The sequence below is a fragment of the Argopecten irradians genome, unplaced genomic scaffold (assembly GCF_041381155.1).
Source record: "Argopecten irradians isolate NY unplaced genomic scaffold, Ai_NY scaffold_0084, whole genome shotgun sequence".
NCBI lineage: Eukaryota > Metazoa > Mollusca > Bivalvia > Pectinida > Pectinidae > Argopecten > Argopecten irradians.
Window position 1 is genome coordinate 1 of NW_027187551.1, and position 26,407 is coordinate 26,407.

Consider the following 26,407-nt stretch of genomic DNA (forward strand, 5'->3'; position numbering starts at 1 on the left):
AGTCTCTTCCTAATAAGAGTTCGATCTCAAAACCATCGTCTACCATAGGAATCAGTGGTGCAATGTCTACAAGATGGTTGCTGTAGAAAATGGTATTTCACTACAATTGCTTGGGGGAGATGAATGCACTCAAACAGTCATGGATATTGCAGTGTACATAATCCGTCAAGAGGTTGTATGACATATCCAGATGTTCGACGGCCGGACACAGTACAACTTCCAAAACACGAAGACAGTATGTATTTAGTATCGGGACCAGAAACACTGAAACAGTCAAACAAAGCTGTTGTAGCCAATGGGTGTGTTGCTCTGGTCGTCAATTAGGCAATAAACCTTAGCGCGAGGTGGTGGTTGTTCTCATGAGAATATATTTACAAGTGATTATTTTTGCACACGACTTACTAGTAAAGCGTGTTTCGATACAGATTCTCTCCTGTTCATATATTCCTTGAGGTTCTTGAGAATTCCCCTCATACTGTTTCCTAGCTTTCGAATCTCCATGGATAATCTGATTTGTTGAAACACAAACATCACACTTTGATGGTTTCCTTACATGTTTTGAGTGTATGACGCCTCTGTACACAGCACATCAAACAGTAAACTTTCTTATAAACAAAATCTTTACGATCTTTCATTGTCTTATTGAGAATTTCATTACAGTCTTTAAACAAATGATAAGATTTCTCTCCATTACAACCATGGATTAAGTTTTATTTTCCGTGAGGAAACAGTCTAATGAGAACACGAGGCGATTGTTTCGATTGCTCATGTGAACCCAAACTTGAAACAACTTGGTTCTACTGAAGAGCATTCAAAATTATAATTGGGGTACCATTACGTAGACTAGCTGATCAAGTACTTGGGTCCGTACTGAGAATGGTTACCTGTGATACACCATGCATTTCCTTGTATCAAAAGCACTGACTAGTTTATTTCTCGCGATTTTTCTAGCAAAGTCATTCATTCCACGAAAGTGTCATGTCAATGTGAGAAAACTGGTCCTAAAACGGAGTCATTTTTGATAGATTCAACCTATGCTGATAAATCATACAGATAATAAAAGCGCTTCGAATCACTGTCAAAACGTTTCTAGGAAACCCATACAATGTACTTCCACGTTGGATATCTAGTGGATTCATCCGTAAATTGACAAAGTCCCCCAGGCAGGAGTTGACTCTTAGCTGCTGATTTTGCCAGATCTAATGCCTCAGATCTGGTTATTGGGTGTAAATACATCTGCAGAAGGGTTAAGGATATGCATGGAACTAAATTTGATTGCACGCTGTGACAACATATTAGATTGAGGGTAGTATGTTAGACAGCGACGCGATATGAGGCTGTGACGCGATATAATGGCTGTGACGCAATGTCAGACTGTGACACGATGTCAGACTGTAATGTAAAATATCAGGCCGTTATGTGAAAACTGAACGCGAACGTAATGTCAGACTACTAATGTAATTATTGTCCCCAACAAACACACTACACCCGATCTTATTTTAATGAAAACGGACAAAAACATTCGTCTCACTCTCTTAATGCGCATAAATGTTACACAAAAACGAGAAAGCGCTTTTTCTTGCATTAACACTTTAGTCATAAGCTTAATCTCTTGCAATAATTACTGACCGAATAAAAGAGACGTTTGAAAACTTGAGTTGCGAAACCTTACAAAATGGGAGCAGTTGGTTAAGTGTGGCATATGAACCTATCTTTTGTACTGCATCTTAAGATACCTAGCAAATTACATTGATAGCCATCTCTGACTTGTCTGGTCCTTTCTGGAATTTGGATTTAACCTTAGGATATAGTTTTGGAAATATCCCAAAACTATATCCTAAGGTTAAATCCGGGTCACCTTCTCTAAGATTTATTTGACACCGAAAGTTCAAATTTCATATTATTATTTATAACCTTGGAATGAAATGTTCATTGGAATTGTTGGTGCTGGATGACTGGACGGATTAAATAGGCTGAAAATTGGCCACAATAAATTCACCCAGATCAGGTTTCATCGGGGATCACTTTTTAACGTTATACCGGCTATGTGCTCCCCTCAGAATTGAGCAAAAATTATTTGAAGACATAAAGCATTTTTTGCAAACTACGTATTACTTTTATTTAATTAAGATCTTTATAGGAAAACTAAGATCTTATGCAGCTCCAAGATATATGTGTCATTAGATAAGAAACCACCATTCGACAGACAAGAAGCATATAATAGTGGCTGTCGTCTGCTCGTTAACATGGATTTAAGTGGAAATTATATTTATTTGGTTGTGGTAGGTATTGACATTGATATTTCTTAAACAAGTGATGCATAAAAGCTATTAGAACCATGAAAATGACAATGGAATATAGAAAAAACTACGATAAATATTTAAAATTTTGTTATCCAACAATGTCATGTTTCTTATCAGATTGAACTTTTTTTTTTTTTTTTTTTATATTTATTTTATTTTCGAAGATTTTACATATACAGATACATGGTTATCTCACTCACACCATACACACCCACTCACATCATATTCAGCATAATTTCAATATATTGCCATCTTTATGTATTATAAACATCCTCAAAAATTGACCATCACATTCACATCCCACAGGCTCATCAATGATCATCAATCATACTCACATCGTCATTAATTAAGCATACATGTACCAATATATTATTAACTCGTCCAAGATAATCATACACAATCAACCCACTCACCTCCTTATTCAACATGACATGAATATAATATTATCATCACGAGTCATCAACCTTATAATATTTATAATCATCATATACACTTACATCATCATTCAATATGATGTCAATAGGATTATCATCCTGGTCAACAAACACATCATCCTTCATCATAAAATCACTGTATCATTTCTGTACTTATCATCAACACAATTACATTATTCATCCTTATCATCTATCACCCTACAAGCATACTACCATAACATTACATTTCAACATGACTTCAATATATATTTTCATTATTAGCATGCCCTAATCATTACACTTTTTAAATGTGATAAAAAAAAACCAAACTAAGTCTCTGACACATCGAGATTTACTTACAAAACACTGGCAAGTGGACATACTTGACACACACACACACACACACACATGTACAAAACACACACATATAAAAGACACACACAATGAGAGAGAGACAGGGGGGAGAGAGAGAGAGGGAGAGAGAGAGAGAGAGAAAGAAGGAAGAGGGGAGAGAGGTCAGACTTTCAGATATTATGGCTCATTACTTATATAATTATGCAAGTAGAAAAGCTTAACTGATATTAATGATGTATGTACATGTAATTTTAAATATGTGTATAGCATGACCGAGTTAATTTAGTCAAGTTCAACAAGTTTTATCCACTTTTTCCATTCGTTAACAAATTTTGCGTGAAAATACTCCCCTTTACTGTAAGCAATGTGTCTCTGTACTTTATAGTAATCTTGAATCAAATTAACCAAAACCATAACATTTAATGAACAATGTAAGCATCTGGTTCTATATATGTAGTGTTTAATAAGAAGAAGAATTTCATTGTCAATTCTGTTATACAGCCCTGTAGGTTCAAATAGCCCAAATATCATTGCTTGTTTATTTACGGCAAAGGGAATAAAAAGAACTTCTAGTAAATCTTCAAAGCTTGTCAGAAAATTTTGAACCTCATTACATTCCCATAAAATATGGATAATTGTCTCCCTTTCTATAATGCAAAAAGTACAATGTGGGTTATTTGTGAGACCAATCTTGTAAATAAAAGAGTTAGTTGATAAAATATGATGGTTTATTCGAAATTGAAACCATTGGAATTTAGTATTGAGAGTTACCTTGAATGGAAGAGAATATATCTTTTTCCATGTATCATTATTGAAGTCAAAAATAGTTCCCCACTTACTCTGAGCAGATATACTGGTGTTTTTCTGTATAGATGTAATAAGCACTTTATAAAAGTCTTGAGAACCTTTCTTCCTTTTCAAAATAATTTCAAGATCTGTAGGTATAATTGGGTATGGTAAAACACTGTTTGGAATATGATGATTTTTAAGGTAATTTTTAATACTTCGTAATATTCCATGAAACTGAAGATAGTTTGTAACATTACCATGTAACTCACAAAATTCTCCGAAAGAGTAAAAGGAGCAAGTTTTTTTATCCTTAATTAAATCATTTATTATCGTAATACCATTATTAAACCAGTTTCGAAAAAACACAGTTTTTTTACCAACAACTATATTCTTATTATACCACAAAGGTGCTTTCAGCAAAGAACAATTGTTATTCTTGTACGGTTCTTCCTTTAACCTGAGTTTGTACCATGCATTAAAAACGTCATTCCAAAAAACATTACTATTGTGAGTTTGAATTTGCTTTATGTATTCAGAACCACAGTTTGCCAAAATATGAGGATTTAACCAAGTTTTTAAAATGCATAGCCATTTCCCTTCTGAACTGAAAATCCTTCTTACCCATCCAATTTTTAAAGATTCAATAAATGATATCAAATGGAACATTTTAAGGCCACCATCTATATAGTTCTGAATAATTATATTTCTCTTCACTTTGTCAGTTTTGCCATTCCATAAAAAAGAAAAAAGAATGGAGTTTAGCTCTTTAATAAATTTATCCTCAGGATTTGGTAAAGAAATAAATAGATGATTCAACTGTGATATCAATAATGATTTGATTATACTGACTTTCCCTATTGGAGTAAGCTTTCTTTTACTCCAACTGTTAATTATAGCTTTAAGTTTAATTAACTTTTTATCGAAATTCATTTTAGGAATTTTATGCAAATCTACATGAAAATCAATTCCGAGTAGTGTAAACTTATCCACTCCCCACTTAAAATTCAGATCTGGTAGAAAGACATCACTACTATATTTCTTGCTACCTATCCAAACTACTTGAGTTTTTACCCTTATTAACTTTTAAACCAGAAACCTTTGCAAAAATATTCAGTTCATCAACCGCACCCTTCAGTGATTTCTCTGTTCCATCTAATATTAATGACGTGTCATCAGCATATTGTGAATTCAGAAGGGGGTAGTTATTAACATTTATACCATTTATATTACTATTATTTCTAGCTCTAGAAATCATAAGCCAATATCTCTACACAAAGAATAAATATATATGGGGCAATTGGGTCACCTTGACGACAACCACGTCTTATATCAAAAAAAGGTGACAAATTTCCCCCCTGATTTATAGCAGAATTGGTGTTAGCATGCAATATCTTGACCCATTTCCTAAAATCATTACCAAAGTTAAAATAGTTAAACACTTCATCAATAAACTTCCAAGAGACCGAGTCAAACGCTTTTTCAAAATCAATTAGTAACAACATTCCTGGTATATTATTTTCCTCAGTATAATGCATAATATCGTATACAAGGCGAGTATTTTCCCCTAGGTAGCGTCCTGATTGAAAACCTGTCTGATCCGAGTTTATTAATTTATCTAAAATTGATTTAAGTCTACAAGCTATTGAACCAGAGGCAATTTTATAAACAATATTCAAAAGAGAGATTGGTCTCCAATTTTTTATGAAATATTTTGATTTATTTGCCTTAGGTATGCAAGTAATTATGCCCTGACGTTGGGTAACTGATAATTGACCATTTAAAAAACCAAAATTAATAGACCGTACAATAAAATTTCCTAGTTGCTTCCAAAAACATTTAAAAAATTCTGAAGTAAATCCATCTGACCCAGGGCTCTTATTATTTTTCATGTTTTTAAGTGTTTTAGCAGCTTCTTTTAAAGTTAACAAACCTTCTAAACTATTTGCCTCTTGTCGGTTTAATTTAGGGACTTCATAGTTTTCTAGAAACTCATTTAAGTTAATGTCCCTGATATCACTTTCTATCCCATATAGCTGTTCATAAAAAGATTTGACCTCATTTAAAATATCCCCTTGTTTTGTGATTATTTCTCCATTATCCCGTTGTAATTTTGGAATTGTTTTTGACGTGAAGTTCCTATTTTCTAAATTGCAAAAATAATGTGTCGGCTTTTCACCTTCATCAATCCATAAAGCCTTTGCCCTTATTATACTCCCTTTAATCTTATGTATTCGAATGTCCTCTAAATCTTTTTTTTTCTGACTCAACTTTTCTACATCTATATCAGTCTGATTTTCTAAATGCTGAATTTCGTTCATGAGATCTTTTTCCCTTAACCTACTTTGCTTTTTAATAAATGACGAGTAAGAGATTGTTTTTTCCTCTGATTTCCAATAATAGGGTTTCCAAAAATAATTGATCATCTATTACTAATTGTAACTCTGAATCCGGAATAGTATCGGTCATATCTAGATTGTATACAGGAAGACAGTATTGAGTTTTTATTTCTTTAATAGTTTTATTTATGGTATCAAGAAAATTTTGGTCGTGTAACAAAGAGTTATTAAATTTCCACAGACCTCTACCTTTTTTAAATTCATTAAATTTCAATGTAATAGTTGGGAAGGAATGATCAGACCTATAACCCGACTCTATGCCTGAATTACAAACACTTGGAAGTAAATTTGTTGAAACTAAAAAGAAATCTAATCTGGCTTGTTTTATGGGTCTACATTTCCGCCATGTATATCTTACAGTATCTGGATGTTGATCTCTAAAGACATCAACTAAATCAAAATTATCTATAATTTCTATGATCTTGTCACGAGCCTTTGGGTTATTCACATGTTTATAGTTTTTGTCATAATCTATGCCAGGGTCGAGCACCAGGTTAAAATCACCACAAATCAGACAATACTCATTATTAAATTCAGAAACAGTTTCTTCTATTTTATCATAAAATGAAGGTGTGTCTGAATTTGGACCATACAAAGTAATTAAAGTGGTTTTTTTCCCTTCAATTTCTAAATCTAAAGCTAAAAAATTACCTGTTAAATCCTTTTTCTCCTTAATTACCTTTACATCAAAATTATTATTTATCAATATAGCTGTACCCCTAGCATTTGATTTAAAGGAATTGAAATAGCAGTTATAGCCCCATTCTGTTTGTATTAAATTTTCCATTTCTTCTGTGAAGTGTGTGTCTTGCAAACAGTAAATATTGTAATTTTTTCCCCTTAAATAAGAGAAAACATCCTTCCTTTTTAGTTTATCACCCAACCCCTGACAATTTGCTGTTAAGATTCTAATTCCCTCCATAATAATTTCGAAAAAAAACCTATTAGACATAGGCAACCAACTTTACTCAATTCATTATTCTTGGAATTCTTATTTCCAAACATAAATAGGTAAATAAAACATTTGGTTTCAACGCTATAATATTCAGTATAGAGAGTGTAAGCTGAAAAAAAAACTATAAGCGTGAATTGAAAACAGTTCGGGGAAATAGTAGGGGACAAACAAGAAAATATACGGTTTTTTAAAAGTAATATTCATTAACAGAAGATATATCTTACCATTACCTAACAAAGGTGGGGTAAGGTAAAAAATATAACCTAGACCTGGAATGAAGCACCATCCACGAATCATATTAATGATCATTACTCTGAAAAGTCTGGCTGGGAGGAAAGAAAAGACCGAGATCAGACTCGGAGAAAGAATAAAGACACATAGAAAGAGAAACAGGGTATGAACATAAGAAGACATTAAAAATTATGCCCAAAGGCAGGCGAAGACACCGACTCACCATCAGCCATACGCGCACATCTTTCATGTCACCTCCGTACACACGTGTAACGTCCACCACTACTCATTAAGTCTCGTTCAAACAGTACAGATACAGGTGCTGTTTACGCGCAGCAGATTATACCAAAACAAACGTCTGGTTGAACGAAAACTAGCTCACCGGAAGTTAACATATCATAACCGGAAATAAATTTAGGCGAATAATAGAGGTGAAAAAAAACCAACTACGGACAGTGTATCCGACTATCTTGATTCAAAATACAGAGACATACATGTACATTATTGTCAAGAACGACTTCATATATGGTGTCATTTATCATCAACTTTACTTACAACCACACCTATAACTACACTTAGAATATCGTTGCATAGGTATTTCATAATGATAAAGCATGGTCGACTATCATATATATATATATATATCAGGTATATCAGTCAGTCGTGGTACCAGAGTATTCCAAGAAATGAATACCCAAACACACCTAATTATTCAAGCTTGTAACAATGTATGTCTCTGTACTAGTCTGTATTAGGCATTTAATTATAGTAAACGTTAACTACATGTAGATATATGAAAGAAAATTAAATAATAATAATAATACAATCTATAAGTACTGTAACTATTTACGCACGAGAGTATAGCATCACTTCCAAATGCCTTCAAAGGAGTACAGTGCACTCTAATAATGTTATTTTTTATAAAGCACAGAAAAAAACCCAAATACAACAAAGAGAAAAAACGAAAACCAAAATTGTTCTTACTGTAGAAAAATAGGTTTTATAGAGATCTTTATCTGATCAATCCAATGTGCACACAGCCTTATCCTGACAATTAAAAATAATAATTATATTACATATGCACATATAAAGTCACTGATCTCTCAGATATGATCATCACTTACGTGGAAAGTTGCGGTCATCTTTCAGGAAAGCTTCCGACAGAATGGCACTAGGGAATAATCTCCGTTTTTTACCATTTTTAAGTAATAAAAAAAGTTTTCCATCAATGCTCCAGGTACGTTCTACACAATCAAGTTCGAAAGCTTCTTTTAGTCTTTGCTGATTTTTCCTGGTCAAGTCCTCCATAATGTAACAACCTGATCCTTTCAGTACTTTTCTCTGTTTCACGATGTCTATTTTGCTCGTACGGTGTGTGAATTTGCAAATCACGTTACGCGGTTTTCCCTGTTGGTACGGCCCGAGTCTGTGCGCGATATCTATATCGTGCTTGTTTATTCCTATTTTCAGTTTGTCTTTCACTAGTTTCACAATCTTCCCGATACACTCATCCACCGATTCATTTCTGTTTGAGTCCTCTAACCCCACAATACGAATAGAGTTTTTTCTCCCGTGTTGCTCAAGGTCATTTTGTTTGTTTTCCAGCTCATATATTCTATCATCCGCATCTGCCAGATTTTTCTCTAATCTGGTCACTGTCTGTTTCAAATCATCGTTCTGCTCCTCAAGGTCAAAAACACGACCCTCCAGTCTTTCTACAAGTTCTCTGTTTTCCTTCTTAATATCTTCTTTCAGACTTATCATTTGATCTCTCATATCTTCCTTGAGTGCCGTAACCATGTCAAAAATACTGTCAAGTTTTTCATCCGAAGACAAATGTGATTTCTCTTTTGTGACGTCACTAGATCGTCCGGTAGATGCCACTTTATTACCTCTGCTGCCACCGAAACTCGATGAACTTCTGGTAGTATGAGACATGATTATGATATCCACAAAGTTAATGTGCACAATTAAACAATACACTTGTCACAGTATATGCGAGAGTTCATACAATGGTATATACGGTACACAGGTGCACAGGTGAGACTACCTGTTCCTATGTGTGTGGCATATGGCTGATAGTGGACAGTGTCGTGCTCACTGAACCATGGTGAGATCTGGTCTTCTCCAAATGTCTTTTTCCTTTAATGTGTGCAAATACATCAAACTCAACACTGCATATAAGCACTTTAGCACACTATAAGACTTCAAGAATACACAGTACAAAAATCATACCGAAAAGATCGATATATCGGCAATAGGAGGCGATTTTTGACGGAGACCAAACATACCACATCAGCTCAGGTCAGCTAACCTTGACCTTCCTGACAAAATACAAAATATTTATTTACCATACATACCAAGAAAGCCGAGAAACCACTGGTCAAAATACACAAATTTGTAATTCATTACATGCCGAAATAAGTTTTCTATTGTTTCTACAAATCAGCTAGTAGTTTCGACGGAAATCACGGTCCGGTACAATTTCTAATATGGTGACGTCATCGGTACAAAACAAGCACCTGTGCGATGAAGATGGCATGGGCATCGATTCTGAGTTGATTTTCTCAAACGATATAAATATAAGATAAAATTCACACAAGAAACATATTCAATTTATCATTAGAATAACGAGTTTTGAAACATTGTTTGATATTTGACGAAGAACAAGAATTATATGATGCTGACGACAGCGATATCTATTTATAGTAGTAGGGTATTTCCTGACCGGGACAGCCACTTTCGATTTACAACACGGCCATGTGCAGACGTAGGCCTACATGTATGTGGACATTTTACCTAAATAGTTACCAAAACAACATGACCAACCTTCTGATTATGATATTCAGCAAACAAACTTTGAAGTGATATCAACGTTATTGATGATACAAGCCTACATAACAGTTGTTATGAACATACATTGACAGCTGAATTATACTGTAACTGCACCAAGGATTCCAAGGCACATTTATGTTGAGTAAGTATATTTGAATTTCTCTATACAAAATATACAAAATACATTATCATGTTTTGTATTATAAATATACATGTGTACATTGTAGGTACCCCCCCCCCCCCCCCCCCACACACACACACACTTTGTGTCTGTGGGCCTATTGGAATAGCATAACATCTGTTTGTATGGGTTTGTGTGAGTAATTATTACATGAATGAAAAATGCTCTGTTATTTTACAAATAAATTCTACAGATTTAGAACATTATTTGATCAATATACAAGATATATATGTTGTCACAGGTCACAATCTATTTCCACCCCTACATGTAGGTGTACAATGTATAGTGTTACTGCACATTCAAGTTGCTAAAATGGTGTTAACATGCATATGTTTAACATGTCTTTGTCCAAATTCAAGCAATACATGAACATTTATGTCATGTCAGATTTTGTTCTAAAATGGAATATACAACAAATATAAATAATTAAGTAGTAGATATACAGTTCATATACACAATTGTATATGGTTTCAGTGATATTTTATGTATAACTGGTAAGATGTACAAGTACTGTGTACATGGACCATGTATATATATTTTTGGTATTCAAATTTGCAGTTGATCCATCCATCAGTTCAAGGTTTACAAACATGTACTCCAATGATCTATCTCTTCATTATTTACTATAGAATACCAGAAATTGATACCCAGAGGATTTATGTACAAGAAAAACATATTATATTACATTAGTTAAATTGTGAAGAAAAAGATAAAATAAAAATACATGTAATCTGCACCTGATGCTCAGAGTAACCAGAGTTTCTTCCAACTCTAACACCACATAATAGACATTCTATAGTATGATATATGTCACTTCACTTAGTCTGGCAATAGATCTAGAGTCATTGGAACCAGAATAGTCTTGCTATCCAGATGGAAACTGGAATGGTGATTTTATTTCTAATTTTAAACATTTTAAGAGATTCTGTACCTGGACTTTATATATATGGATGGAATACCTGACCAGATTAAAAACACCAATGTATCTGCAATAGCTGAATAAGATTATTCATACTGTATTTTGTTTTTTCAGTCTCTAATATGTCCAAGCCTTTTGAAATGAGAGTAATGTAAAAAAAAAAAATCAAATCTGACATGAATATTTCATCTTCTTTTCAGGATTTTTTTCTTACCTGTTATGATCAGTTATTGAAATATACTGCCAACCAGAAGTTTTAATGGAAGATTAGTGAAACTTTGAGAAATCTGCTAGATTGTATTACTGCAAAGGTAAGAGTAAACATGTTTGTTAACTTCAATTAATCAGAAATGGATCACAGGGACCTGGCACGAATTTTTTAACCAACAGTATACATATATAAATTATAGTATCATAAATGTGTATACTCTGTCTGTTGGGTAAAAACAATCCGTGCCAGGTCCCTGTGTCAAGAGTTTTTTTTTTTTTTTTTAAAGGGGGGGGGGGGGGGGGGGGGGTTGGAAACTTATTTTGGATAATTTTTTTTATATATATAAAAAGGTGTTTTTCACCATTTCTTATATTCATTATCACACCTTGGAATTTATACCAAAAGTTTTATCTTTATCAGTCTAAGATCTATTTTTAAGTGTAACTTTCTAAGCTGTAGTGTATTCAATATGAGCAAGATTTAAAAAAAAAAAAAAAAGTATTTAATTACATACATATAACATGTGTACACATGTATTTATACTTAGTTACTTAGAGTGTACCATACATTTCATTTGATGTTTGTACAACCAGGGACTGCCATTCAAATGATTTTATGATTCTGGGTGTTTTTTACAATGTTTGTTTTATTGAAACTTACAGGTACATCAGTTTGGACTACATGTATATGGACATCAGTGGGTGACAACCTTAGGAAGATAACCAAACTCCGGTTATGAAACTGAAACTCAGCCAGTTCATCACCATTTTCCAATCTGCATTATTAAAAATACCATACCTGTATCTGACTTTTGAGTTCTTTCTGATTTAATTCATACAGTTGTGAACTTTTACAAGTTACTGTGTTAAAAAAAAAAAACATGACAGACACAATATATAGATACATGCACATGGATATTCTATACATAAATAATGCAACCAAAGATACAAGATATATGTATGTGTCTACAATTCTGACAAGTTACAACACACATGTGCATGTATAGATATACGGACACCTCATACTGTGTAATACAGTATTGCCGTAAAAAGAGGTGTCTAAGGCCTGTGGTAGACGCCATATATAAATATATATATATATATCTGCAATATGATCAAGACAACATACATGTACATGTATATGTTTGTAAATACAGCAGTGTATCTATGAAATGGACAAGACATATATATACGGTGCAGTGTCTACAAACTAAACAAGACATATCACAGTACATGTATATACATTTGTATACATGTATATGCGGATTTAGTGGATGGGGGCTCCTGTCCTATAAATTACAATGGACATGTATATGTAGTAATGTTGATACTGCAATATGGTCAAGACATAAAATATACATGTATAGACACTGCAGTGTACACATATCTACAATATTGTCAAGACATAACACATAGATGTATAGACATTGCAGTGTATCTACAATATGGACTATACATAAAACATACTTGTATAGATACTGCAGTGTATCTACAATATTGACAGTACATAAAACATACATGTTAAGTGTATCTACTATCTAAATAAGACATAAAACATACAATATACATTTACATGTAGATACTGCTGTATGGTCAATACATATACATGTATGTAGACACTGCAGAGTATATACAATAAGGGCAATGCATAAAGCATATACATGTATAGACACTGCAGTGTATATACAATAAGGTAAAGACATAACACATACTTGTTTGTAGACAATGTATACAATGTAATATGGTAAAGATACATGTTTGTAGACACTGCATGCAATGTATCTTATAATATGGTACATATAAAGACATAATACACAAGTATGTGTATTACATGGTGTCTACAATAAGGGCAAAGTATATCACACATATACACACGAATATGCACGCTGCATTTTGTTTGTAAATGCATGCATGTATATTTGGGGGAATGTGGGGGTTCCTACCATATAAACTTGTCTTTTTGGTTATGAAGCAATATAGGACCGGACATAGAACACACAGATAATAAATGATGAATAGAGATGGGTTTTTTTTCTATCAATATAAGATATGTACATGCAAATTATCATGAGTGCATGTAAAAGTAAAATTAAATACACAATTTTTGTCCATGAAAGCACACTTGTCTACTTGTCTTTTACTCTGAATTGATTTATTTTGTTGATGGATATTGATACTTTTGTGTGGATAAATTAAAGAAACTGACACTATATAAATGGACAAATAGTTGCCTTGATAACTTAAAATTACTGCAGTATACGTATGTCTTGCATTGCATTTTTTCGCTGAGTACATATATATTTAGACATCTTATCTAAACATCTTGATTTGGGAGAACACACGCATACCTATTTGTAAGTCGTCTTGCTACGATGACAAAGGAAATGATTGATATGAAATAATGTTATACTGGTGATTGTTGGCGTTCCAAAAAAAAATGAATTGATCTGAGTATGAATATAAATATTTAATGTTGTAAACAGTAACATGTCAAACAAACAATTTTGCAACACAATACATTTTTTTCTATGTGTTATTCGACTGACACCCATGGAAATGGATCTATCAGCGCAAAACTGCATTTTTTCGTAGTTTATATTTTGGTTGCCATGGTAACATTTTTTACGCAAAAAATAATGATTTGATACTCATTCTGGCCACGTCCTCTTTTGAAATTAATATGAAAGTTAAAAGATTACTAAGCCTGATATATAAATTAAACTTTCTGTAGTTGAAGCAAGACAGGTAAAACACTAATTTTAACATTTTCAAAAATCTTCGGTTTTAAATGTTGTTGGTTTCCATGGTAACATTCAAAATTAAATTGAAATTATGGCATTCAATAAAATTTTCAACCCTTCTGCAATAATATACTTGATGATCAGGTTGATAAATGGACATTTAAATAACTTTCGTTATCTTAAGAGTGATAAATGTAGGAAACTTTAACTTTTTTGTCAGATTCCAAAGTTTCGGTTGCCATGGTAACATAATTAATGTGAAAACATTATTTTTCTAACAAAATTTGAAAAGGTTGTGATCTAAAGTTTTTAAATATATATGGGTTGATTACCAAAATTGTTGATGCAAAAGGGTGAAAAATCACTTTGAAAGAAAATGTCGGATTTTCGGAAACTCTGCTAAAAATTCTTGGGAGTTAAGGGGTTAATACATTTACTAACCATGTGCTGGGATCCGCACAACTTTTGAACGTGAGCAAAATCAATTGACCGTTCATGATACCAATGTAAGGTATTGTGTTGGACTCTGGTGATGGTGTGACCCACTGTGTACCTATTTATGAGGGTTACGCCCTTCCTCACGCCATCCGTAGGTTAGATCTAGCCGGACGTGATCTCACAGACTCCCTCATGAAAATCCTCACACAGCGTGGTTACTATTTCACAACCAAATCTGAAAGAGAAATCGTTAGAGAAATTAAAGAAAAATTATGTTATGTAGCTCTTGATTTTGAACAGGAAATGCAGACTGCTGCTTCCTCTTTATCCCTAAACAATAGCTATGAACTTCCTGACGGCCAGGTCATCGACATTGGTAACGAAATATTCAGGTGTCTCTGTTCCAACTTTCATTCTTGGGAATGCTGGTGTTCACGAGACCATATACAACAGTATCATGAAATGTGATGTCGACATTCTTAAAGACTTTTACGCAAACACAGTTCTGTCCGGTGGTATCACTATGCACCCTGGTATTGCTGGTCGTATGAAGAAAGAAATTAACGCTCTTGCTCCACCAACTATGAAAATTAAGATCATTACTCCCCCGGAGAGGAAATTCTTATAGTTAACCTGGTTAGGAGGTTCAACATTGGCTTTTCTAGCCACCTTCCAACAAATTTGGATCAGCAAACAGGAATATGATGAGTCAGGACCTTCTATGGTACACAGGAAATGTTTTAAACGTTATAAAATAAGAAGCTACATCAGCTACAAATAAACGTTAGAGCGGTGACACATAGGTTTCCACCGACGTCACAAACGTTAGCGCGTTGACTCGTAGGTTTCCTACGACGTCACGAACGATAAAGCGGTGACACATCCTCAATATGGATACGGAAAATTACAGAGATATCTATAAATCAAGCAAGTAAATTGACAAAAATTGCTACTCTACTCCAAATATAAATGCATTTTGAAAATATGTTTTTAAGTATTAAAGTCAAAATCATATTCTATCAAGGAAGATTTTTTTTTTTTTTTTAAATAGTGTACAAATTAGTGACTATGTTATTCATCGTACGGGTTGAAAAGTACCAAAGGACTATGAGGTAGTCGTTTAAGTAAATAAAAAACCGTTATTGCTGTCTTATCATGACCGCATAATTTATTCAGTATTTGTTTACTACGTAGGTCTTAGATTCCACACCACCAAACAGTAACTAAACACTTATCAGTATGGTTCAGACAAGCTGTCAGTGTTTACCTTACTTTATTACATTAGGGAGACTAACAACATTGCTTATCAGTAAAGGGTTGAAACACACAATAATAACCGACCAGGAATTACGTGCATTATCACACATATCACAGGAAAAAGCTCAAGAGAAGTACGCTAAAAATGATTTTTATCATGTTGTATGTTACTTTATAATACTTATTGCATACTTACTATAATGTGCTAAAGGGTAGTTTTCATATAATAAATATGGCGCTTTACAAATCTTATGTATTAACATTATCTATGTTTTATCATATCTTTACATATTTATATGCATAAAGTCATAATAACGGTAATTAGGAAATAACGAATAGGACTTACTTAATTATAATTACGATTAAAAGCTAGGACGTAATTAACTGATATTCCAGTCGTAATTAAGATAATTCGAATTAGATCTAGCAATTACACGGCAGATGAGGCACTAACCATAACAATCATGCTTCTTAATATTATTGATAACTATCTGAATAACTGACTTTGCCAAAGATTGTATAAAATTGAAAAAATAATAAATCACATTAAACAGAGTTAATGTGTAAGACCTCGTTTAAACCAGTGATTTCTTGTATGCTTATACAGTGTAACTTATTTAGTTACCACCATTTTGCTGACATGATAAAAAATGACGCGACATCGATGTGTATGCCTTTTAAAAGGATCCATCGCTCCTATTACATGCTATACACAATAGTTAACATAATGGCATGGTTATGTACATTTTTCCATATTTTGCCAAAATTTAGAAACAATACAGCAATCTACGAGTCAATATTGATATCTAAGGTCAGGACGGATGCACATTTTTTAGTAACTAAGTTGTGTTCAACTACACTTAAGAAGTGATATATAGGCATTAAAATCACTATTTTAAAACAGTGTCTTAAAACTTAATAGACAATAATTTTAGCATTGAAATACCAAAATGACCATCAATGTGCATGGAATGCATAATGATATCCTGATGGATTTTATCTCTGAAAAGATACTAATCAAATTATAATGATAGAGACCATTTATGAAAAAAAAAGTTATCATTTGTGATTGGTGAATGGAGAGTTATATTCAATGATAATTTAGTATTTTAAAATATATTTTTATATAAAGGTATGACCAATCAATTGAAGCATTTTCTCAATTTCTACTACACTCGACGATTCGTTCATTGTGTTTGTGTGTGTGATAAGCCGACACAAAGAGCCCCATCAAAATCCATGACGTAATAATCTTAGCAGGTAGGCACTTGAAAGGTATAACCGTTATATGTGATCTAAATTTAGTTCATTTGGTTTCTACGGACGCCAAAAATTTGAAGGACTAAAAATGTGTGATGATGCAGACGTTTTGGTTTTGGACAATGGATCCGGGACATGTAGAGCTGGATTTGCTGGAGATGATGCTCCACGTGATATTTTTCCCTCGATAGTCGCAAGTCTCAAAAAGGTAATACTATGAGGGGGGGGGGGCTTACCTTTTAATATTTTAAAGATACCTTATGATTCTTAATGAACGAAAACGTGTTGAATGTAATGGTTTACTATCATATTTATTACCAGACAGGGTTATTACATGAAATTCCACAATTCCAGGAAGTGCTGAAACTCCCGTAAAATCACATATGGAAAATAGACTTTCATCTGTGATTGTACGTATCTAAGGATGAGCATACGTAATATCATTTTCTCTTCTTCTGTAAAGGTAACCCAAAAATTATATACGAGAAAGAAATTCAATGCAGAACTTTTTAGCATCTCCTAGATGTTTATGATTAAAAACAAATTCAGTAGATTAAAAAATGTCATTTTTATCTAGTTTAAAGGGATAGTACAGTCTAGGAGAACATAAAAATCTGCACATATATCGGAAACAAACCATTATTAGGTAAACTGCTTGCCTAAAAACCATTTTATCAACTCCTCATTGGTTATGTATTTCATTTGTTTAACGTACGTGACATTGGCTCGGGTTTTGGTATAGCATACAAATGTACATATTATACCTTCTTAGTCGTTATGCTATACCATTTGGATTTTCAATGGTATCATAACAATATACTTATACCACATTTTGCTTCTTGTTTATGGAATAGAATTAGCCTGACTGAATTGTCCTTTACGCATTTGTTGTTTTGACGGATTTTGTGTGTGATGAAACTGATTGTAAAAATGTTAAAATATAATGCTTGAGAAGAAAAGTTTGTGAATGAAATATCAAGATGAGTCATTATAATTTTTTTTTAATAACAGGCAGCACGTGCTCTTATGCCCCCTGGGAAATACGGACAGGTAAAACTGGCCTACGGCATCTTTCCTCTCATTTTCTAATGCATACATTGTATATGTGTCATAGTTTCCATATATACTCACGAATCAGGAACAATTTTTTTGCGTTATTTACCACCAAATATAAGCAACATTTTGACATTTGCAAAACTCACATATGTTCCATATAAAACAGTAATTCTATATAAAAAAATATATAAATGGTAACTTCTTTTAATTGACATTTTAAGAGAGTAATTTGTTTTCATAGGGCTATATCGGTGCTGATATCCTGAGTAAAAAGTGGGATCCTAGCATTCAGATATCCCATCGAACACGGAATCGTCACCAACTGGGACGACATGGAAAATATTTGGTATCACACCTTCTACAACGAGCTCCGTGTGTGGCTCCACAGGAGCACCCTGTCCTCCTTACAGAGGCTCCCCTCAACCCCAAGGCCAACAGGGAAAAGATGACCCAGATCATGTTCGAGACCTTCGACTCTCCCGCCATGTACATTGCCATCCAGGCTGTGCTATCCCTGTACGCCTCAGGTCGTACTACCGGTATTGTGTTGGACTCTGGTGATGTCGTTACCAACTGTGTACCCATTTACGAGGGTTACGCCCTTCCTCCTCATGCCATCCTTAGGTTAGATCTAGCCGGACGTGATCTCACAGACTACCTCATGAAAATCCTAACAGTACGTGGTTATTCTTTCACAACCACAGCCGAGAGAGAAATCGTTAGAGACATCAAAGAAAAATTATGTTATGTTGCTCTTGGCTTTGAACAGGAAATGTCAACCGCTGCTTCGTCTTCATCCCTTGAGAAGAGCTACGAACTTCCCGACGGTCAGGTCATCACCATTGGTAACGAAAGGTTCCGGTGTCCCGAGGCTCTGTTCCTACCTTCATTTGTTGAAAAAAGCTGTGATAGTGTTCACAAGATCACATACAACAGCATCATGAAATGTAATGTCGACATTCGTAAAGACTTGTACGCAAATATGGTTCTGTCTGGAGGTACCACTATGTACCCCGGTATTGTTGATCGTATGCAGAAAGAAATCACCAATCTTGCTCCACAAACTATGAAAATAAAGATCATTGCTCCCTCGGAGAGGAAATTCTTAACCTGGTTAGGAGGCTCAGCATTTGCTTCTCTAACCACATTCCAACAGATGTGTATGAGTAAACAGGAATATGACGAGTCAGGACCTTCTATTGTACACTTCAAATGTTTTTTAAATCAAAATCTACACCAGCTTCAGCTCATTACAGTTTGTAATTGGTTATTGGTAGTTAGTGGCATGCATTTTTCATGTACATCACCAGTTGCTAACATATTGTATGGATCTGATCTTAAAATGATCTTACATTTTATCGTCGCATTTGAAGAACATTTAAAAGATTTATTAGGCGGTAAAGACTAATACAAAGTTGACGATATGCCAATGTATGACATTTATATACAACTCATAGTCGATAGTACCGTCGCGAACATTTGACTTGTGAATTATTGAGATATTGTTAAATCATATTTTTCTATTATGGCCTGGTTGAGAGGGCACTATTACCTCATAGTATTGTCGAGGGATGTAGAGACAATACTATGAGGTAATATGCCTTCTCAATCAGGCCATATTGGGTTTAATTCATCACCCTCACATTACCTGTGTTCATGTCATCGTAACAGAAGCATGTCAAGCGACATCTTTATTTCCACAACACATTGTTACATTAAAAGTACAAAATATGAATTGTCGCAGAAATCTGTGTTTCTACAAAACGGGATTCAGCTTCATGAAGATAAAAAGTAGATCAATATAGAAAATATGTGAACTGTCTTTGTAGAAAAGCAACATTTGCTTCCATCCCCGAACACATCAGCCTGTCCGCCATCTTGGCGTATTGGTCGAAGCGCTACGTTATAATGACGTCATGTTATGGTGACGTCACAATACATTCACGTTCAATTTCGCGCAACTTCAATAGTGCCCGCTTGCCCGGGCACTATTGCAATGGTATCCATGTGTGTAGCCATTTAGAATCCAGTATTCTGTTATGTGTTGAACTAAATCACAGTTATTTCATATATTTTATTCAATGCCCGAACTCATCTTATACAGATATAAAAACAAGGAAACTTTGTAGGAGACTTCTGAATGATACAGGACATGGTGTTTATTATGGCAGTCCACATTTAAGTTTGCATTTACCCCATATATTTACAGTGTTCAAATATTACTGGTTGTTATTTCGCTCAAGGGGGTTTATCATTCTTCTGTTACCGTGTACATCGACAGCAAAAAAAACGTTTAATCAATAAAACTTACTTGTGCTTGCGATGATAATTCTAGGGACATTGCATTGTTACTCCAGGAAGTGTAAAGAATACCTAAGATGTGTATGTTACATAATAAGATTCATTGTCAAATCTGTCGTTTTAGATAATACGTAATAACATTTTTTTTTTTTTTCAATTGATAAATCTGTAAATTATATAGAAACGGTATAATCTGTGTATTTTTCATATTTTTATAAGATGTTTTCAACTTAAATTGTAAGCTTTCAAAACAAAAACAATCTCTATTCAAAAGAAAATTACATTAAAACAGATAAACAGATCGAAACCTACATAATGTTTTGAAATAAAACATATTGTACTCTTTGCCTTACCTAAAATATTTTGCCTGTAATGATTCAGCAACTAACTAACTCTGAGATGTGAAAACCTTTCCAGGAAAATCGAATGATACAACTATCAGTCGTCATCTTAATAGATTTGTCCGTATAAACCAAATAGTAGACCTGTAATGCAAGTCTATGAGCAGGCAGAATTAGAACCAAGTGCACCATAAGGGTAAGCGTCTTTTCATCATCGATAAGGTCAGAGTTATGTTTATTTCTGTTTTACGACCGCGTGCTGGTTGTTTTTCTTATCTATGTGTGGAAAAAAACAAACACAATGTTTTAGGAAACCGAGCAACAGGGAAATCAATGCTTCGTATCGTCTCAAAAGATTAAAATTCTACATAAAAAATCAATAAAAATTATAATTTTTATGGAGTGCAATATACAGTACCAATTTGAACGTCTTTGAAGGTTTAGTTCTTCAGGAAAATGTGTATATTTTCTTTTGTGCGTTTTTTTTTTCGCCGTGCTGGTTGGTGGGTGTCAGAAAATTAAAAGAAGTCTGGGATTGATTACAATCTAAAAATGAATCATAAATTACCCTGGTATGACCCTTTATCCCTAGGGACATTATAATGAAATCATTTACTACCAGAAATACCGAACTGGTATTGAAAAAGAGCCCCCTATTGTAGTGATAAGTATCGCTTGTATTTATAACTCTTATAACTCCTCTATCTGTGCACGGCAGACTGTTCATCAGACAATCCATTGACGACATTGACATGTTTTTCAAATATGTCTGATCGGAGAAGGAGTATTTTTGCAGTTATAATCTGCATTGACAATACGATAGGTTTAAATCTTGTACTCGAGATAACAAATCCAAGCCACACATAAAACATTGACCTCCTTAAATATCTACATACAACGATACATATTATAACTATGAATGTTTCTCTATATGATATCTATTACAATATTTAGCGATATGTATATAGTAGTTCGAATCCCATGTGGGGCAGTTGCCAGGTACTGAACCCTGGTCGGTGATTTTTCTCCGGATTTTTGTACGATTTTAACAGTCTTTTTCTTACAATCAGTTTATCCTAATAGAATTACGAATATTACAATGATTCCCAGTACACATTTATTGGTTTTACCATATAGATATGAAAATGTAAAATGATATTGGTATTGCTGTAGAGTTGGGAAAGTCATAAGTTTACTGCTAATACTACACTTATCGTCACCCTCTGAATTATTTAATTAATTACTTAAATTAACAAATTAATTAAATGTTGATTTTAATAAGATGGTCGTCTTATGTAACCGTCGTCCAAATTACTGTGCGTACTGTGCCATTTTTACTGTTTTAAGAGACATTTACTTTTTTGGTTTAAAAAGGTAGTGGTTCTCTAAGGCTTGAAGACTTTATATAGTTTACTGTGTGATTCCAATCGACATTTAATCCTAAACGTAACCAATAAAAATCATTTACAATATACATGTAAATCATCTTCCAAAAACATGACTAGATATTCAACAAGGAAGTATGAAACTTGTATTTATCCTAGGTATAAGGTAAACTCTGTACCCAGTCTGATTATGATTACTCCATTTTTACTGATCTGATAACGTCCCCAACCTTTACACCACATGTACTTCGGATCAAAATTTCTTTTACATTTTCTACACCTTAGCTACATCAATATTTCGTCCCAGTATACTTATAAATTTAGCTTTGTTGTACTCTTTTGGCGTGATGACTATGTATATGAAATTCCTACAACTTTTCCACACTATTTCGTCTCTTGGAATTCGTGTCACCAGAACGTGATTCCTAATGGGATGTTATCAGGTTCTCCATCAAAAGAACTGATAATAGGATAATAAAGATTTGCATTTAAACAGATTGCACCTGTATCGTGTCATTATTTGTTTACATCTGGAAGGGTACACTGTTAAAGGATACCCATGGCTGCAAAATTGTACTTGTTGGATATCAAAATTGACGGAATATATTCGAGTGAAGAACCGGTGCATGCAGTTTTAGACAGAATAAGCAGCAACTTGCGACATTTTAAAGTACATGTTCAAGGTAAATTTGCAATGAAATTATATTACTCAATCTAGTTTTTATCATACATTCATGTTAACAAATCTTGCGGTTCATCTTGAATACATCATTGATTTTTGTGTTTCATCATACCATATATAAATATGAATATAAAAATGAAGGATAATAATATTCAACCAGAGAGTCACAAAATGTAGTATTTCGAGCCTTACTATACTACATTAAAAGAGTATTTTTTCTCTCCTACCTCGAAATTGTTATTACATTTTTGAAATCTGCATCAATATTTATGTCAATTTTCTATAGGTAAAATTGTATAATCTTAATGTAAAAATCTACTGTTTGCTTCTTTTACAATAAATCCAGTGTGTTTTATAGAAATAAAATCAAATTTTATCGACATAACAGAACTTTTGTGTTGACGCAATAAGGCTGTAATTGTATTGGTGTAAATTAATACATCCTTATCCGACAACAATGAATTGTTTAACCAGTATTACATCCGTAGGTACATGTATGCAACAATGTCCAGGTAAGGCAAGTGCTAAATCGCATGTCTATAATATCTATCGCTGCTTATATTTTTAGGTGCCCTTTAACATAACTTCAGTTGATAAATAGTGTATGCATAATTATCAATCTACATATATATACGTTTCATGAGTATTGCTGTTATGTATTGCAAAATATACCACAAAAATGTAAAAAGTCCACAAGTTTGAATATATTTCTGCCAGCAAATGATTATGTCATTGATATGTTTACTACTGTTCTAAGGTACTCCAAGCGTTTATTTGACCTGATTTGACTTTACAAAAGCATACACACTGAGTTCAATAAACTTAATTTATATATTTGCGTGATTAATGAACAACTGCCATTTGCATGAGAGGACTCGGTTTCAATGTTTTTATCAAATCAAATCCGGTCAAATAAACGCTAGCAATGCCTGTCATAGACAGTAGTAAACATAAAAGCATGGTAATTGCTGACAGAAATTGTTGTTGGAACCCATTTTTTAATATAAATGTAACATATATATAAGCCGTTTTTTTAATACCGATAAAATAATGTCTATTCGTGTTTCTACTAAACAGGTAGTAGGGGAGTACCGACTTGTTGCAGGTAAGTTAAACATTTTTCCTACCAATATCCGTCGTGATATTCAAACTCTCTTGCCATGGTATAAACGTGTGCACGTGCTGAATGTTGGTTGAAAATATTATATTCCATTACCTTCCAGTATTTTGGTTGGTCGAGATTATAAACTTTGGCCCGAACTACTTCTTCCCCATTGTTACGTTACAAATTGTTACCGTCATAAATAATCGAATGACATCATGCTGCCGTACGCCGGCCGCTTCTTACAGAACACACCGCTGATGAAACCGGATGATTCACGGCGTCGGAATCTTTTTATGTTTCCCATTCTTAGCATAAACTCCCGACTCAAAAATCATATTCATCTTTAAGTTAATGTTATATATTTACATATGCCCCTATATAGTCAACGGGAGGGGAGTTGCGTTCAAATTAGCGACGACGTATGAATACAAACCCAGAGTAGGATCGGACTACTTCTAGCTAACGCTTCGTAAATTTGCGTCATATAAATTTGCTTTAATATTTGATAATTATTTCTTTTCACAGATGACAGATTTGCTTTGAATTGATAATAAACCAAAAAAAACCTATTTCGTTCTTCTATTTGTCTCAAGACTGATCCTTAGGTGACACAGACAATATTATGCTCGTCAGTACTCGGTTGACAGTAGTAGGTTAGTGTAAACAAAGTTTCTTCGTTGTCGGGTTTCAAATAACAATAAAGAGTTGTTATTAAATCCAATTAAATATGTATTTGATATCAAAACAGAATATGTGTTCAGGAATTGTAACGATAATAAACAACAAAATGAATCGCTGGTCGGGGCTACAACCGGGGGCTTTCCTCAGGAATGTTCGGGAATTCCAAAATTACGTCAGTCACACACCATGCAAACAAATGTCTGTCATCCGTACAATAAAATAAAAAGTCATAACTATGAATAATTTAGACTATATCACGTTCGTAAAGCGATACATACATGACAAACACTCAGCAGCTCAACGGTCATACCATTAACAGGCTATGTTACAGTACTTTCCTCGGTTGAAAAACAAATATGGCGGCTCGCTCCACACTTCGGACCGCGTCACTACCCTGACAACGATACATATCGGTAGTCGTTCCGCCCCAGTTATCTCAATTTTTATTCGAAATTGACATTATTGATATATGATCAAATTGAAAAAAAAAAATACAACATATTTTAAAAATAATTGAAAGGTGTCATTGTTATATTTCAAATCAAACTGCAGCTATAACATTCAACAATCGGAACTATATCTTCGGTCATCCTGACTACCGTAGTTACCTAGCTTAGCAATCAACATCATTATAAATTTGACCACGAACATGTAAAAAAAGACTAATTTATGTAAATATATAGATTGAACAGTGTTTTGATTGCGTTAAAGGTGGTATGAACGCAATGAGATACAGACATATTCTACATGTAGCGCTAACGCGCTACATTGAATATGTCTGTATCCCATTGCGTTCATACCACCTTTAACGCAATCAAAACACTGTTCAATCTCTATGTGAAGTTTTAGTTTGGAATATTTAACTGGATTATGTCCCTTGGATTATATCCCTTTGGTGTTTGTATTGGTAAGGTAAGTCGACCTATATAAGATTGTGCTGTGTGGGGTCAGTTCGTAGTCATCGATAATTATACATGTATGAAGTAGTCAGGGTGTCGGGTTCTGATCTGGGCTTAGTTGGTCAAGTTCCCACGGTCTCAACTTTTGAGTTAAAAATAAGTATGAGGTCATTTGCGGAGGGGGTAGTTTGTGGTGGTGGTCACTTCCAGGAAAGGTTCTATATTGAGTATATGATGTCATTCTAAACTTAGAATTCTGTGGTACATACATGTATATCTATATTGTAGCTAAATGTAGAAAGTGATGTCATTAGTTTTAAATAGTCAGTATAAAAAGGGCTGTTGGGCCTTATTTGGGGCTTTTCTGTTTCTGTTAGTTCCGTGGTTCTGTTAATTCTGTAGTTCGTTGTGTGGGTCGTTATCCTGTTAGAGTTTAGAGACTGTACTGTGAGTTGTGGTAGAGTTTACAAGTTGTTTGTGTTCTGATTTTGGATTGTATTTGAGACTGTATTGTGTATAGTTTTGTTGTTGCTATATCATAGTTATTAACTTTGTGTAAAAACTTGTGACTGCTTAGATAGATACATATTCATGAACTTCTACTACACTTACCATTCGGTTTATATTGGAATTCAACTTAGGGATTTAAGACTCCTGGATTACATGTTTCGGATT

General features: G+C 33.7%; 2 protein-coding genes, 1 long non-coding RNA gene and 1 pseudogene across 3 annotated transcripts; 3 read left to right on the forward strand and 1 right to left on the reverse strand.

The window, feature by feature from the left end:
• Window positions 1-7,344: 7,344 nt before the first annotated feature.
• LOC138311683 (uncharacterized) lies at window positions 7,345-9,758 on the reverse strand. The gene has a single exon (XM_069252934.1). The coding sequence runs from the start codon at window positions 9,377-9,379 to the stop codon at window positions 8,558-8,560; it is 822 nt and encodes a 273-aa protein (XP_069109035.1). The 5' UTR covers window positions 9,380-9,758; the 3' UTR covers window positions 7,345-8,557.
• A 229-nt stretch (window positions 9,759-9,987) lies between these two features.
• LOC138311684 (uncharacterized) lies at window positions 9,988-12,390 on the forward strand. Its single transcript, XR_011206720.1, has 3 exons — window positions 9,988-10,418; window positions 11,577-11,687; window positions 12,250-12,390. It is a non-coding gene; the product is annotated as an uncharacterized lncRNA (long non-coding RNA).
• A 1,263-nt stretch (window positions 12,391-13,653) lies between these two features.
• On the forward strand, window positions 13,654-15,574 carry LOC138311686 (actin, cytoplasmic-like; annotated as a pseudogene).
• Window positions 15,575-18,655: 3,081 nt separating this feature from the next.
• LOC138311687 (actin, cytoplasmic A3-like) lies at window positions 18,656-20,690 on the forward strand. The gene is given in 2 exon segments (XM_069252936.1): window positions 18,656-18,712; window positions 18,715-20,690. Coding segments are annotated over 2 exon segments (1,074 nt in total). The 5' UTR covers window positions 18,656-18,670; the 3' UTR covers window positions 19,747-20,690.
• The last annotated feature ends 5,717 nt before the right edge of the window (window positions 20,691-26,407 follow it).

What these genes read in the sequence shown, in the direction of transcription:
- LOC138311683 (XM_069252934.1), bottom strand. Translation starts at nt 9,379, where the DNA reads ATGTCTCATACTACCAGAAGTTCATCGAGTTTCGGTGGCAGCAGAGGT.